Raw genomic sequence first — 16,764 nt, 5'->3', positions numbered from 1 at the left:
GCATAAAAATAAACTTCAACTTTACATGAGTATTCAGAATTTTATATCAATTGAATATTCATTGACAGCTTTTGTTATTCTGTTTTAGGAAAAGGTTGGAATTTGGTCACAGTTGATTTACCCCCAACATGTAAGGTATTCTTCAAAGACCACAGGTGCATCTCAGTCAGGCAGAAAGACATCTGATGGCAGATGGAAACTCAGTCCTATCAAAGGAAGGAAAGAAACAACATGTGCAAATTAATTACCTTCTACCACCAGTGAAACTGAAAGTCCCTTGGCAACTTAATGGTAAAAGAGCCTGCCATTGGAGATATTCTGAAAGCAGAATTATATAGTAACCTCACATACAGTACTGCTCTTATTTCTGCTCCTATGAATGATGCTACCTAGGAGACAAAAAATTAGTCCTTTCTGTTATACTAAATGTACTATGCTGCTATATGTATATATGGATTGTATTTTAATTCTAAGTAGGTATTATAATAGGATCAGAAACAGTCTTTAAGGGCCTGAAATATACCATTTTGAATAATTGTAATTGCCTCTCATTAAAAGTTGACATATTCAGCAACAGCAAAGTCAGTGACACATGAGAATGAATTTGAGACAATAAGGTTGTTTGGGGTTTTTTTTGCTTTATATTTAGAGCCAAATTTACAACCAGGCTCTATCTTTGTCCTTGCAGCTGTTTACATACAACATTACCACATATGCGTGTGTCAAAATAATAACTGTGCAAGCAAAATTAGAGGCTGTTTTTTAAGGTTTGACCCCGGAATATTAGAATATACTTGTAGGGTTTGACCCTGCAAACCCTGCACATAGGGAACTTTCAGTGAAGTCAAGAGAGAGTTTTGAACAGGAGAGCCTTGCAGGCACTAGTAATTAAAGTGAAATACGTAAAGTGACGGCTTTCCTAGATCAGAAACATAGGGAGATTATATTAAATTATTACTAACACACAAGGACAACCGGTGTCAATCAGATAAAATGTATAAGGTGACTGTTATGTAACATGATTGCAATTCTAACTGTTTTTTGTTTCTTTAAAGTGTTGTCTCTCCATATTCACAGTTGTGAGAATGAGTCCCCTTCTGTCCCCTCTCTCCTCCCATGCCACTGAGCATCACAAACCTTCTGGAAAGTAGTTTCCATTGGACCTGTGTGACCAACCTCTTGTGGCACCAAATATTCCCAGCTGAGGTTACAAACAAGGCCATGTGCCCCAACTGCCTCTGACCAATGGTTGCATCAAAGTAGAACTCTGCGGAATAGAGGAAGGAGGGCATTTAACATGAATATGCAGAGACAACACTCCTGAAGAACCGTAGTTTGTATGGTACTGGCCAGAGCCATGTTTTTCATTTTGGAGATAGGCTCTCATTTTCCCACTGTGGGAGTCTAAATAGTACTACACCCACAGAAAGATGGGCTGAGGAGTTCTAACTGGAACTGCCCTCCCAAAACAAGCATCTGACATAAATGTCAAATCAAGAGAGTTGTATGATGAAAATATTAGAGACTCATCATGGATGTCACGTTAGTCCTGATAAAGATTGCTGTAATACTCTGAGATACTTTCACCCTAGCTAACATATTATTATATCTCAGTGCACAGCTTAATCCACTTAAACACTGCTGAGTTGAAAAAGCATTCCTTTTACACTGATCCCCAAAACTACAAAAAATCTTGCTAACTTCCTAAACCCCTTAGTCCTATCCAAGTACAAGTTCAAAACACACCACATCTAGTGAATGGAGTATAGTCTCCCCTGGGCGAGAATGAGGTTTTGGCAAGAACACCAGGAGATTGCTGGAACTCGGGCACCACTTTTGGAATAAGTATGGGATGAGGACACAGGACAACACTGTCCATGTGGAAGACAGTGAAAGGAGGCTAGCCATTAAATTCTGTAATACTCTTGTTCTTCTTACAGATGTAACTGACAAGTGGAAGAAAAACAAGTCCTCAAGAATCACAAGGTTAAGGTCCTTGATAGAATTTATTCTCTGACTGATGGGAAGACATTAATTAACCGCATTTTTTCAGAAATTTTGTGAGGGTGGTTTGACTGAAAAAAAAATAGAATCTGCCACTCACAGATGATATATTGAGCTGGCATGCAGGAGCACCTTGACAGAAGAAAAGAGGCTGAGAGACTTAGGCACAATGAATAATCTAATATATGGACACAGAACCTGGAGATGGTGTTACCATCTGTTTATAGAGAAAATCTTTTCCACTTCTGAGAATAGTATTTCAACGTAAATTGATTTCTGGACTGCACCAAAAAAACTCCTGTCCTTCAACAGGGCACACCAGATCACAAAGAATTAATGTCTTGTGACCCAAGCTCAGAGGTGGAGCAACTCAACAACTGCAGGTTAGGATGCACAACACCATCTTTCTGAGATAGCAGGTCCAATTATACCAGTAGGAGAAAAAAAATTCTCACGAGACATTTGTTAATGGACTATGTGACTTAAACCCATTGAGGACCTCACTGTACAATATTGCTTCACCGTTATTATTAGGAGAGCACCTCACCTGTATAACTGATATACTTTGACTTCTTACGACTTCAGGCTGCTTTCATTTTATTTCTTGGAAGGCAGAATATTCATTGAAATTTGCTAGACTCCTTTTTTTGGTTACAAGAAATCTACATACTTCAAACCTGGCGGTCTGGTCTCTAAAGTATTCTCTCTGACTAGTCTTACATTTTTATTCTGGCAATCAACTTCTTCCAAGCTTGTAGGTTCACTGTCACTCACAAATTAAGCTCATTTTTCATTGCCAACTTCAAAGTCACCATTCACTCAATCGGATTACAATGAAGAGTGAGTAGAAAACATCTGCTAAACATGGTATCCCCCAAGCTGATTTAAACTTCTCCAAGTATGAGAGCCAACAGAGACATTAACAGTTATGGTAATTCTTAGAACAAAATTCTTGCTTTTTCATCTAATTATTACCATTATATTTTTGGTTTTAGTCTGTTTATGAGCCAAGCCTTGAGCATCAGAGAGACAGAAAGGAAGAGAGGAGCAAAAGGGAAGTACCGGATTAAGCACCAAAAGAATGCTTTCAAGTGTTTTTTTCCCTTGAGTGTCAGAGAGGAAAAGACAGAAAGGTGCTTTGCACTCAGCACCAAATAATAACTTTTGGATACTTTTCCTATTTTTAAACATTTTCACTCCACTATTGAAAAAAAAAAGGGTGTGTAGGAAAATGATCAAACTGAAGCAGCATATTCAAAATTACATTTTAGTCCTCAGCTGAAAAATGATGGATTGACTGTCCAGGGGAGTGATGTCCTCCGTTTATTCACAGGAGTAAAAGATGGATCCTGCCAACATATCCAAGCCTGATCTGGAGGTACCACATCTAGGCGTGAGGGGCAATTCAGTTTATAGACCCATCCTATCCTTGGCCTTTATGCCCTGACTATCAACAAGAAGGTCAATCAGTGCCAGTTGTAGAGATGGCTTGTTTTGGTGAAGTGATCACCAGTCCACTGGAAAAACTTTTTAACCATCCCCTAACCTGAGATGTCTTCTGTTTAATTATATTTTACTCCAGTCTGAATGAATGGAAGACTTATGTCCCTAAAATAAAATGTGATACATTCCATGCATTAATATTCACTATTATGGAATTATTCTCCTCTGGTAGGAAACATATTTGAAGGAACTCAACCCAGGCACAACAATCAAATTATAGCATCTCAGTATCTAACTACTTGATTTGTTGCATAATTTTCTTCACTCTTTTTAAAAAAAAATGATGTGCAAAGTTTACAACATTTCTTTAACTGCATCAATTAGGCTCTGCTCCTGCAAAGACTTATGCACATGCTTCAAGCATATGCGATGTCACATTGAGCTAAATGAAATTACTCATGTGCTTGAATTTAAGCAAATAAATCTTTGCAGGATTTGTAAAGACAAGTGCAGGTTACCTTTTACGTATGCCCTTTTCTTGCTTCTGGTTTATAAGTTTTGTGATCTTAATTTTTTTCTGACGTTTGATTTCTTCATTGACTTAAAGCTCTCCTTAAGCTTGCAAAGTTCTGTTTTAAAAAATTGAAAGAAAAAGAACTATTTTGCTAGGAAGATTTTCCAACCTATTTTTATATAAAGATAGTTCATAGACTCATAGACTCATAGACTTTAAGGTCAGAAGGGACCATTATGATCATCTGGTCTGACCCCCTGCATGCTGCAGGCCATAAAACCGTCCCTACCCCTTCCCTGGACTCTGCTGTTGAAGTCCCCAATCCTGTTTTTAGTGACTTCAATCGGCAGAGACCCTCCTGCTAGAGATCCCTGCCCCATGCTGCGGAGGAAGGCGAAAAACCTCCAGAGGCTCAGCCAATCTGCCCTGGAGGAAAATTCCTTCCCGACCCCAAATATGGCGATCAGTAAGACCCCGAGCATATAGGCAAGAGTCTCCAGCCTGACCCCTGTTAGCCATTATACTATTTACCTACCATTGCTTGGTTTTCCTTGACTACTATGTTTTACCATTAAACCATTCCCTCCATAAACTTATCTAACTTAATCTTAAAACCAGACAGGTCCGTCGCCCCCACCGTTTCCCTCGGAAGGCCGTTCCAATATTTCACCCCTCTGACGGTCAGAAACCTTCATCTAATTTCAAGCCTGAACTTCCCCATGGCCAGTTTATATCCATTCGTTCTTGTATCCACATTAGTACTAAGCTGGAATAATTCTTCTCCCTCCCTTGTATTAATCCCTCTAATATATTTAAAGATAGCAATCATATCCCCCCTCAGCCTTCGCTTTGTCAGACTAAACAACCCAAGCTCCTCTAGTCTCCTTTCATACGACAGGTTTTCCATTCCTCTGATCATCCTAGTGGCCCTTCTCTGCACCCGTTCCAGTTTGAGTTCATCTTTTTTAAACATGGGAGACCAGAACTGCACACAGTACTCCAAATGAGGTCTCACCAGCGCCTTGTACAACGGAAGCAGGACCTCCTTATCCCTACTAGATATACCTCGCCTAATGCATCCCAAGACAGCATTGGCTTTTTTCACCGCCACGTCACATTGTCGACTCATAGTCATCCTGCGGTCTACAAGGACCCCTAGGTCCTTCTCCTCTTCCGTTACTTCGAACCAATGCATCCCCATCTTGTAATATATATACACATTTTTGCCGTGATGTTTATCTAACTATACATTAGCTAAGGCTTTTTCCAAAGTCCTAACGTGAGCTCTATTTTAGCAAAATATCACCACTTTTTTTTTTAACTTTAGCAAAATTAATTACATGAGAGAATAAGGAAATGGCTATCATTTTTATAAGCTTCTGGACAGAATATCTTCCAAAGCTCAGTTTTGTTTTTTCTACTTTTTCCATGTGGGCATCAGAATTATCTCTCTGTAATCACTGGAATTCATTCCCATTTTCATTGTCAAAGCTATAACTGATCAGATATCAGGTGTTCAACCAATGAGGTAAGCCAGAAAACCACTCTACAATTCATTCTGTGTTTCTGAGATGTAATATCTGGAGCAGCAGTGATCAGTCTCTTTTTCTTCTTCTTCATGACCAATTTCTCCTTCACCAAGGAGAGTAATTCCTTGCAGCACAGTGATATTAAGAAATGTAATAGTCAACTCTGTGAGATAAAGTTTGGATCCAATCAGAAACACTAGATAAGAAGGTATGTACTGTAGCTTTGATGAGCAGACAAATATATTTCATTGTGCAAAATATGCAAAACACATTTTAAAAAGCTGGAAAACAGGAAGGTTCGTATTTTTAAAGGAATCTTTTTTTATTTTATTTTACTGTAACTTGATCAACTAGCTTAAACAACAAATAGTTATCCAGTACAAACAAGTAGATCTCTTTGAGCTCAATCCAGCTCCCATAGCAATTAATGGAAAAATATACATTGACATTTATGGGAGCAGGATCATTCCCTCTGTGTCTGTTCACATGGATGTCATGTCTTGGGAAAAATATTTGACCTGAGTGCTATATAATGGAAGGCATTTAGAAACAAAATAAAAATGTAGATAATCTGATTTTTTTTAAAAACCTTCATTAGGAATCAGTTTGTAATCTGGTTGAGTACAAAAATAATCCAGATTCTTAATTCTCCCTTATAGTTTATTCCACCAAACTGCTAATATCTGAGTGATTTAAGGAAACTACTCTATTATCTAGGGTGACCAGATCACCACACTAAAATATCGGGACACACTGGGGTGCCATCAGCCCTGTCCACAGTCCACCCCCGCTCCTCCCAGGCTCCACCCCCACTCTGCCCCAGGTCCCGCCCTCTCCCCACTTGGCCCCCCCACCATGCCCTTCCTCATCCCCCGGCCTGCCACTGGCTTGCTGCGTCCCTCCTCACCTGTGTCCCACCGCTCGCCTCCCCGCCCGCTCGCCTGCCACTCGCCTCTTCACTCCCCCGCCCGCCACTCAACCCTACAATGCCGACTTCCCCTCTGCCGGGTGGGTGCTCGCCCACCCCCGCCTCTTTCCGCCCCTGCACCACCCTCGCCCCACCCCCATTCCACCCCCTTCCCCAATTCCCCACCCCTGCCCTGCCTCTTCTCTGCCTCCTCCCCTGAGCACGCCAAATCCCCGCTCCTCCCCCATCCCTCCTGGAAAGTGCTAAGCGCCGCCAAACAGCTGTTAGGCGTCAGGAAGCGCTGGACGGGGGGAGGAGTGGGGACGCGGCACCCTAGAGGGAAGGGGGGGAGAAGGAGGCGAGGAGGGGGGAGCTTGGCTGCAATTTTTCCCCGTGGGTGCTCCAGCCCCGGAGCACCCATGGGGTCAGCACCCGCCTCCCGCTTGCCTCCTTACCTGAATATTGGGACAAATGGCGTCCCGATCGTACATTGATCGGGACGCGGGACAAAGGGTTAAATATCGGGACATCTGGTCACTCTACTATTATCTCTCAAATTTCATATACATGTCAATATTATTCATGTAGGCGTTCCCACTTCCATCTGCTTACCATGGCTGGATTCAGGAGAGCCGACAAGGAAAATAAGAACTTAGCTGTGTTTGTTGGCTTTGGCCCAAATGTCTAAGGGCTAGATCCTGCAAATGGAGCCATGTGAGCAGACCGCTACACCTCGGCACAACACCACTGAAGTCAGTGGCAATCTGAGCGGGTAGAGGGATTTGCTTGCCTCGGTCTATTTGTAAGAGCTTCCTCTAAATTTAGATCTAGAATTGAAACTGAACTTTCCCAAATGCAAGAGGTATTTGGGATTTGGTTCATTGCAGAAGTATCCCCAAGTCACACCGTTTTTATTTGGATTTAAATTCGGGACTTGTGGGGGCAGATGTAGTTTTCCGGTTCATCTCCGTATCTAATCACCCCTTACCTGGATTTTACAGATAAGAATTTACACCTCCTAGGAATAGGGTTGCCAACTTTCTAATTGCACAAAACTGAACACACTTGCCCCACCCTGCCCCTTCCCCAAGGCCCCGCCCCATTCCACCCCTTATCTGAGGCCCCGCCCCCACTCACTCCAGCCCACCTCCCTCCGCCGCTCGCTCTCCCCCCCCCCCCACTCACTTTCACTGGGATGGGACAGGGGGTTGAGGTGTGGGAGGGGGTGAGGGCTCCGGCTGGAGGTGCGGACTCTGGAGTGGGGCTGGGGATGAGGAGTTTGAGGTGCAGGAGGGGACTCCGAGCTGGTGCAGGGGGCTGAGGTGTGAGGTGCAGGCTCCAGGAATCGGCTCAGGGCTGGGGTAGGGGTGCAGGAGGGGGTTCTGACCTGGGGCAGGGGGTTGGGGTGTGGGTGCGGGATCTGGGCGGGAGTTAGGGTGCGAGAGGGGGTTCCGACCTCAGGTAGGGGGTTGAGGGTGGGGGCTCTAGCCAGGCAGCGCTTACCTCAGGCAGCTCCCAGTCGGTGGCGCAGCAGGGCTAAAACAGGCTCTATGACTGCCCTGATCCGGGCTGCTCCTGGAAGCAGCTGGCATGTTCGGCCCCTAGGCGGCGGTGAGGCCAGACGGCTCTGTGCGGTGCCCACTGCCCGTGCCCACAGGTGCCGCCCCCACAGCTCCCATTGGCTGCTGTTCCGGGCCAATGGGAGCTGTGGAGCACTCCCTGAGCGCCCTGCATGTAGCCTGCCTTAGCCCTGCTGCACTGTCAACTGGACTTTTAACGGCCCGGTCAGTCGTGCTGACCAGAGCCGCCAGGGTCCCTTTTCGAGTGGGTGTTCTGGTCAAAAAACAGATGCCTGGCAACCCTACCTAGGAACTCTAGCAAAGAACAAGCTAAACTTGAGACTGAACAACTGAAGTTTGGTTGCTGTGGGAATCATAACTCTGACATTCTGATATCTGCATGTTTAAATTCTCATCTTTAAGGTGGCATTAACAAAGCTGTATGTATGTGTTTAAATAGGAGTTTGACATTGCATAATAAATAACATTCAGGGCCTGGTTCTCATTTTCACTATGTCCCTTTACGCCACTCTGGCAGGGTAAAGGGCTTTAAATGGAGTACAAATTACATTACATTTATCCACACACACACCCCTCTTTACGCAAAATCCCCTTTACACTGTCAGAGAAATGTAAAGAGGCTTTAGTGTTAATGGGAATTAGGACCTCCATTTATAAATGCAATCCACAGTTTTAGGAAGTGGAAATCCATACATGTTCTTATAAACCAACTCAATTCAAAATCTGACCTATCTTAAAGTATTAGTTTCAGACTTTTTTCAGAAGAAAAAGGTAATATGTAGACGGGTGTACAACACACAGTATACACTGTAATGAAATACACACTGAAGCTCTTATTGTAAGAAAAGGCTGAATAATCACTGAAGGGAAATACATTATCTGATAATCCAAGAATTCTGGCATGAAAATCATACATTGTAAATTTATTTCCATATGCCGTGAAGTTGTTTCATGCTCCATTGAATTAATTCTTCATGGTTTTTATTATTGTTTTAGAAATCTGAAACTAAGTCCTGTCTTTTGTAATTACAAATAATTAAGTTATATTTACGGTTTTAAATTTTAAGATAGTTCAGTGTTTATATAGCTCCTTAAAAAATCAAAATTACTACATAACTCTCATCCTAATCAAAAGTTCAGCTATAAATCAGAACAAACATTTTCACCCCAAGTGATAGTAATTAAAAGCGCATCTTAAATGCATATCTTTCATTTAATATAGCTGCTGCTCATCTATCTTACCTGGATTCAAAATATTGCAGTCCTGATCCTGCAACTAGTTCTGCATGGATGGGGTCCAATGGGGATCCATGGGGGCTGAAAGTGCCACCTATGCAGAGCCTATAGCAGGATCAGATCCTTAAACAGTATCCGTAAAAATAAATACAAAATTCAGAAATTCACTGCATTTTTATTTGACTGCTAAGTATCAGGATGAACAGAAATCATTATTTTGAACAGTTTGGTTGCTTAGCTGTGTGTTGTAGAGAATCCTGAAGCACATGGTGAAGAACCACTATTTGTTGCGGATCAGCTATGTTTGACTTCTTGGATTAGCAATCGCTTGAAAAAATGTCAACAACTTGTCAGTTCACTCCTGTTCAAATATTTGCAGGGAAGAGATGTTCTAAAATACACTTGTATGAACACTCTATATTTCTAGATGCTGATGGACAAGTATTTGTGTTTATTATACACAGGCATCTCCATTTTATGCAATATTACATTAACTACAACCTGATTCACTCACAGTATTGGCACACCTATTTTGGTATGGGGAATGTTTTTTTAGTGAAATACTTACACTGGTCCAAGCCCTAGTGTAGACACAGTTATACTGGCATAAAGGTGCCTTATACCAGTATAGCTTAATTTCCTTTCCCATATTGAAATAGTTATAGCAATATAAAGTGCCCACTGAAACATTTGTGTGTGTTGGGTCTTTGTCCAGCTTGCTGGAAGAAAAGGGGCATTGCCCTTTTAAGGGTTACCTTGCAACAGGGGGGCAGAAGGGAGAAAGCTTACAGGGATGGACAGGAAGGGCAGGATGCAGTTGGGGCCAGGTCAAGGTCACTGCATTGCCCTTCCTGCTAACAGAAAGAGTGGGAGAGGTATTTATAACCCATGCAGCCATGAAAGGCCCTGTTTCCCATTATCAGGATGGAAGAACCCACCCACACATGTATTTGGAATAGGACTGGGTTCCCTTTTGACTTGCTGTGAGCATCACACTAGTTTCCCCTTTACCCTGGTGGGGCTTGAAGGAATTTTTTCCTCCCCGCCAGATTGGCCAAGGGTTTTTCATCTTCCCTACAGCTGGTCTGGTCTGGTGGGATGGAGTAGGCAGGTTAGGTTATCATGTCACAACTTATACATAATAGGAGTGGCAAATGTTCAATGCAGGTACTTAATATGGAAGGCATACGTTATTAGATACATGTGATTGGAAAAGGATTTGAAGGAATACATCCCTTATGGGAACTGAGTAAGTGGGGTTGGAGGCTCCTGGTGTCTTGTCAGCAGGGAGCCAAACCCCTTCTTTTCCTGGTCCCCTTTAAGGGAGCTGAGGAAAGGGGTTTGGGGCTCCTACATCTGGATCAGAGAGAGCCACCTCCTCCCTGCACTGTACAATTTATTGCCAGATACTTCCAGGTATTATACATGAATAAAGTTGCGGCCTAATTAATCCACATTCATGGCTTTCTGTCTTTCTTCCAGCATGGACGGACAAAGAACCTTTATACAAATACAACTGCCCACACTAGGAGGGCTGTACCCTTTAACTATAATGGTATAGTGAGACGGGACAAGGCCAGATGGCTATAGTAAAGTAGTGAGGAACAGGTACATTAGCCCCAGGCTAAACAAATCCCTGGTATCATGGTAACCAAAAGTTGCTCCAGGTTAATCAAGACACCTGGGGCCAATTTGTCTTTTGTAAAGAACAAATCATGTCAAACCCATCTGATAGCTTTCTTTGATAGGATAACGAGTCTTGTGGATAAGGGAGAAGTGGTGGATGTGGTATACCTAGACTTTAGTAAGGCATTTGATACGGTCTTGCATGATATTCTTATCAATAAACTAGGAAAATACAACTTAGATGGGGCTACTATAAGGTGGGTGCATAAATGGCTGGATAACTGTACTCAGAAAGTAATTATTAATGGTTCCCAATCCTTCTGGAAAGGTATAACAAGTGGGGTTCCGCAGGGGTCTGTTTTGGGACCGGATCTGTTCAATATCTTCATCAACGACTTAGATATTGGCATAGAAAGTACGCTTATTAAGTTTGCAGATGATACCAAACTGGGAGGGATTGCAACTGCTTTGGAATATAGGGTCATAATTCAAAATGATCTGGACAAATTGGAGAAATGGTCTGAGGTAAACAGGATGAAGTTTAATAAAGACAAATGCAAAGTGCTCCACTTAGGAAGGCACAATCAGTTTCACACATACAAAATGGGAAGAGACTGTCTAGGAAGGAATATGGCAGAAAGGGATCTAGGGGTTATAGTGGACCACAAGCTAAATATGAGTCAACAGTGTGATGCTGTTGCAAAAAAAGCAAACATGATTCTGGGATGCATTATCAGGTGTGTTGTGAGCAAGACATGAGAAGCCATTCTTCCGCTCTACTCTGCTCTGGTTAGGCCTCAACTGGAGTATTGTGTCCAGTTCTGGGGCACCGCATTTCAAGAAAGATGTGGAGAAATTGGAAAGGGTCCAGAGAAGAGCAACAAGAATGATTAAAGGTCTAGAGAACATGACCTATGAAGGAAGGCTGAAAGAATTGGGTTTGTTTAGTTTGGAAAAGCAAAGACTGAGAGGGGACATGATAGCAGTTTTCAGGTATCTAAAAGGGTGTCATAAGGAGGAGGGAGAAAACTTGTTCATCTTAGCCTCTAAGGATAGAACAAGAAACTGCAGCAATGGAGGTTTAGGTTGGACATTAGGAAAAAGTTCCTAACTGTCAGGGTGGTTAAACGCTGGAATAAATTGCCTAGGAAGGTTGTGGAATCTCCATCTCTGGAGATATTTAAGAGTAGGTTAGATAAATGTCTATCAGGGATGGTCTAGACAGTATTTGGTCCTGCCATGAGGGCAGGGGACTGGACTCGATGACCTCTCGAGGTCCCTTCCAGTCCTAGAATCTATGACTCTATGAATTAAGATCCTTCTAGAAAGCAGTGGAGATAGCTAGGTTGATTGGGACACCTGAAGCCAATCAAGGGCTGGCTGGAACTAGTTAAAAGCCTCCCAGTTAGTCAGTGAGCACGCGTGTCAGGAGCTGTAGGAGAAAGCTGTGCTGTTGGAGGAACTAAGCAGTACAAATCCATATCAGGTGCAAGGAAGGAGGCCCTGAAGTAACGGTGAAGGAGATATTGAGTGGGGGCTGCTGTGGGGAAGTGGCCCACGGAATTGTAGATGTCCTATTTCCAAAAAGTCAGCTACCATAGCTGCTACTATTAGGGTTCCTGGGCTGGAGCCCAGAGTAGAGGCTGGGCCCGGGCTCCCCCCTCCCCTCCCCGAGTAATCACAGAGACTGGGAGACAACAGAGACTGTGCAAGGGAGAGTTGCTTCTCCTCACCTCCCTTGCTTGCTTATGATGAAAATAGCTCAGTAAGCTGTGACCCTTGCCTCTAGAGAGAGACGGGCTACGTGGAGGGTCACAGTGAGCCTCTGAGGCTAGCGAAATCCGCCAGGAAACACGGAACCCACGCAGACAAGGACAGAGCTTTGTCACAACAGTTAAAGCAATACAACTTGCGTGTGTAGACAAGCCCTTAATTACCATCAGACTTTTAATTTATAATAAACTCTCCTCAATTCTTTCTGCGCATGCTCAAATCCTGGCCTTTAATGTAATTAAGTATTGCTATGGTACAAATTGATACTCAAGGTTGTAGCAAAATTTTGTGCATTTTTATCTGTAAAATACAATGCCTCATGATCACCATCTATTCCCTCCATATTTCCTCAGTCCTTAGTCGGGCACACTTAAGTCAACAAGACTTCAGTGTGAAAATGGCATGATTTGGCCCTTTAAAAATAAAAACATATAGACGTGTGTGTGTTTTTGGCATAGATTTGGTGTATCTGCCTTAAAGGCATCTTTTATTTTGACTCACTGTTGCTTCACTTTCCTTCTGAATCAAGCCAACATTTTCACACCTGTCTGCCTTTATTTTAGACACCTAAAGCCACATTTAGGCATCTAAATAAAAGTGGCCTGATTTTTAGAGGTACTTAAGCCAATGGACGCTGTAGGTTCTCAGCACTTCTGAACATCAGGCCTCATATTTAGGTATCTAAAAATGGCTTTATGTGCCCAAAATCTGAACAGCACTTCTTATGCTTATACAGATTCCCTAATTTTGATAAAAACATATATAAATTATTTTTTGGGAGAGATGGGCATAGCTCTAGTGTGATGATGAGGAAATAAATTAAAAATAAACAGGTGCTTCTACAATAAATATAACGAACACTGGTTGAAAAAGATGCAGTTTAATGATCACAGTACAGATAAATTTATCAGGTTCATGTAAATATCAATCAGTCTGTCTAGGCACTTACATTGCCCTCATCATCAAGGTATTTGAGTGCCTCACAGACATTCATGAATTATCCTTAAAATACCCCCTTGAGGTAAGGAAGTAACATTGTTCCCATTTGACAGATGGGGACTGAGGCACAGAAAATACTGGCTTGCCTAAGGTTAGACAGCTATATATTGTGGCCAATTCAGAAACTGAATCCAGATCTCATGAGTTCCAGCCCACAGCCTAACCCAGAAAATCATCTTTCATACCTTCATGCATACTTTTACAACATATTATTGATACACTCTTGTGAAAGGCAGCTATTGACTAACTTACAAGATAACAGGTTTAAGGATAACTAAACCGAATGAACTTGAGGTAATGCTATTTGGTAGAGACATTCAGTTTATGAATCAGTCATACCTCTGACAACATTAATGAAGCCCAGCACTCATTGTTTAATTGATACTGCAGGCAAGTGTTACAATCTGTAGCAACTGTCTGACAGAGCTGGTGTGAAAAGTTAAAAGCTCACCAAAGACAGATATAATTGACCTGGGTTTTGACTTCATAGAGTGAAAAGTTCATATACACTTTTTGGTAAAGACCCTTAAGGCCTGATAACAGATAAGTAATTCACACTGTAGATAACCAGTGTTGACACATGACATAGAGTAATTGTAGAAATACTAAATGCCAAACTGTTTTATGCTATATTTTTAGACATTGAATGTTGTTTCAAAGTTTTTCAAAACTTCAAGTCAATAGAACTTACATTTTCACAGAAATTATATCTCACTGCAAAGCCCTGAGAGAAGGCAATACATCTTTATGGTTTTTAAAATGAGAAAAGATGAGCATCAAGAAATTATTCTAACACAAAATAAAAATATTTAAATAATACTCACAGAATCATGGAAATGTAGGGTTGGAAGGGACCTTGAAAGGTCATCTAATCCATCCCACTGCGCTGAGGCAGAACCAAATATACCGAGACCATCCCTGACAGGTGTTTGTCTAACCTGTTCTTAAAAACCTCCAGTGACTGGGATTCCACAACCTCCCTTGGTAACCTGGTCCAGTACTTGACTATAATGGCAGCTCTATTAATACCAGTTGTAGTTAAACCAGATTCTAACATTGCTTGGCTAGCAACTGCGGGGCTGCAGTGACATAGAGGGTTTTAAGAAATTTTTGCACCATTGCTCTAGCACTGGTGCAGCTCCCATTTTTAACGAGGCACGTCTTACTCAAAGCAGAACCTCTTTGGAGCTGAGAACGTCTTATCCATGTTTGTAATGAACAGTGTAAATTGATGGATCTATAGAAATATTATAGAACAACAACATGGACATTCAAAAAGAGTTTGAAATACTTTTTGTAACTCATCCCTATATGCACAGGTATTTTAGTTCATCAGACATCTAATACCAGCCACTGTTAGGGAACATGTCATAATTCTGAATTTACTTGCTTTCAGCAGTTTAAATAAGATTCATAGATAGATAGATAAATCTATATCTATACCTATATCAGTGTCCTGAGATTTAGCTATCAAACTCCCACATTGGTGGGAATCACACAGTTCATTTCCCATGCAGAGCACTGAAAATGTAGTCCCTTCATGTTATCTGAATAACATCTACTTAATTTGCTTTTTGTGTGTGCGCGCACGCATGTAGAAACCAATTTCTCATTGTAACAGAGGGCTTGGAGGGCTGGGTGGCCTAGTGATTGGAGTGCTTGATTTCCAGCAACTGGTTGGTTGAGGTGCCTCAATCTTTAAGGCTGGGAGGAACTGGGGAACCTGGGCCCTGCACATTCACTGGGTCTCAGCCCAGGACCCTGTGTAAGTCAACTCCTGAGTAGGGGATCTCCCAGCACAGAGCCTATGTCCCTGCGCTATGTCCTATCACTGTCCCTTCAGTTTGGGGCTTGGCCCCTATAGTCCAAGTCGCTGTGGTGATTTGTCTCAAGGAGTTCCCCCTTGTGAACCTTGGGTAGTGTCCTGTTGCTGTTCCAGGTTCCTCCGGGCAGGGCAGCCGTAAGTTTGGTGGGGTTGGAACCCCACAAGGGATCTGCACTTCAGTCAAACTGGCCAGAATTTGGGCTAGTGTCTTCTCCCTCCTGAGTTGCCCTGTGAAGGATATGGGATGGCGAGGCACATAACATCCTTTCAGTAGGGTTGGGGTACCAGAAGCTGATTCCAAACTGCCTCAGTTTGCCAGTCCTTCTCAATGCAGTATAGGTGGTCAGTCTGAAATTTGAAGTGTGAGAACAAACCCACTTGACAGGGCTCGACATTCTCCCCATTTACTACCCCAACTGGGGAGTATGCTCAGCTCAGCATGTTGTCTGCCTGTTGTTCTACAAAATTGGAGAACTGGGTCAGAATCTGGGACCGCCACATCAGGTTGGGATGGGGCCTTGTTTTGCTGGGTGGGTTCTGATGAGTGGGATGTCCCCTCACCTGGATCAGGTTGGTTATTAGGAAAAACTTTTTCACTAGGAGGGTAGAGAAGCACTGGAATGGGTTACCTAGGGAGGTGGTGGAATCTCCTTCCTTAGAGGTTTTTAAGGTCAGGCTTGACAAAGCCCTGGCTGGGATGATTTAGTTGGGAATTGGTCCTGCTCTGAGGGGTTTGGACTAGATGACCTTCTGAGGTCCCTTCCAACCCTGATATTCTATGATCAGGGATCTCTCCCACACCCGCAAGTGTCACAGGCTCAGGCAGATCTATAGCTGGCAGTAGGGAGACCTTGCAGTCTGAAGGGGGTCCCACAAGCTCCTTTAACAACTCCCCAAAATGACTCCAGTCTCAGCTGCTAATAACAGGGTACGCAAGTGTCAGGGCCAGGCCAGGGACTTTGTATGCTCCCGCACTGTTAGAGTCACCTAAATGCAAGGATACAATTTCACATCCCCATACACACACTGTAACAGGATAGTGCCCCAACTCGACCCTGGGGCCTCTATGTAAATCCATGGTATGCCCACATCTTGAATACTGTGTGCACATGTGGTTGCCCCATCTCAAAAAAGATATATTGGAATTGGAAAAGGTTCAGTAAAGGGGCAACAAAAATGATTAGGAGTATGGAGTGTCTGCCATATGAGGAGAGATTAATAAGACTGGGACTTTTCAGCTTGGAAAAGAGACGGCTAAGGGGAGATATGATTGAGGTCTATAAAATCGTGACTGGTGTAGAGAAAGTAGATAAGAAAGTGTTGTTTAC

The 16,764-nt window shown here is 42.8% G+C and overlaps 1 protein-coding gene across 5 annotated transcripts in view; it reads right to left on the bottom strand.

The window, feature by feature from the left end:
- WDPCP (WD repeat containing planar cell polarity effector) overlaps window positions 1–16,764 on the bottom strand; it is a 249,225-nt gene that overhangs the window by 165,723 nt on the left and 66,738 nt on the right. For 4 of the 5 annotated variants that reach the window (XM_005287202.4, XM_005287204.5, XM_065589739.1 and 1 more), the window contains exon 2: window positions 122–206. In XM_005287202.4, coding sequence (XP_005287259.3) covers window positions 122–182 — 61 coding nt within the window. In that variant the 5' untranslated portion in view covers window positions 183–206. Of the gene's footprint in view, window positions 1–121; window positions 207–3,965; window positions 4,077–16,764 lie in introns of all 5 variants that reach the window. The other variant, XM_042857181.2, reaches the window with a different exon arrangement.

Source organism: Chrysemys picta, chromosome 3 (genome assembly GCF_011386835.1).
Source record: "Chrysemys picta bellii isolate R12L10 chromosome 3, ASM1138683v2, whole genome shotgun sequence".
Lineage (NCBI taxonomy): Eukaryota > Metazoa > Chordata > Testudines > Emydidae > Chrysemys > Chrysemys picta.
This window is presented reverse-complemented; position numbering and strand designations above follow the sequence as displayed.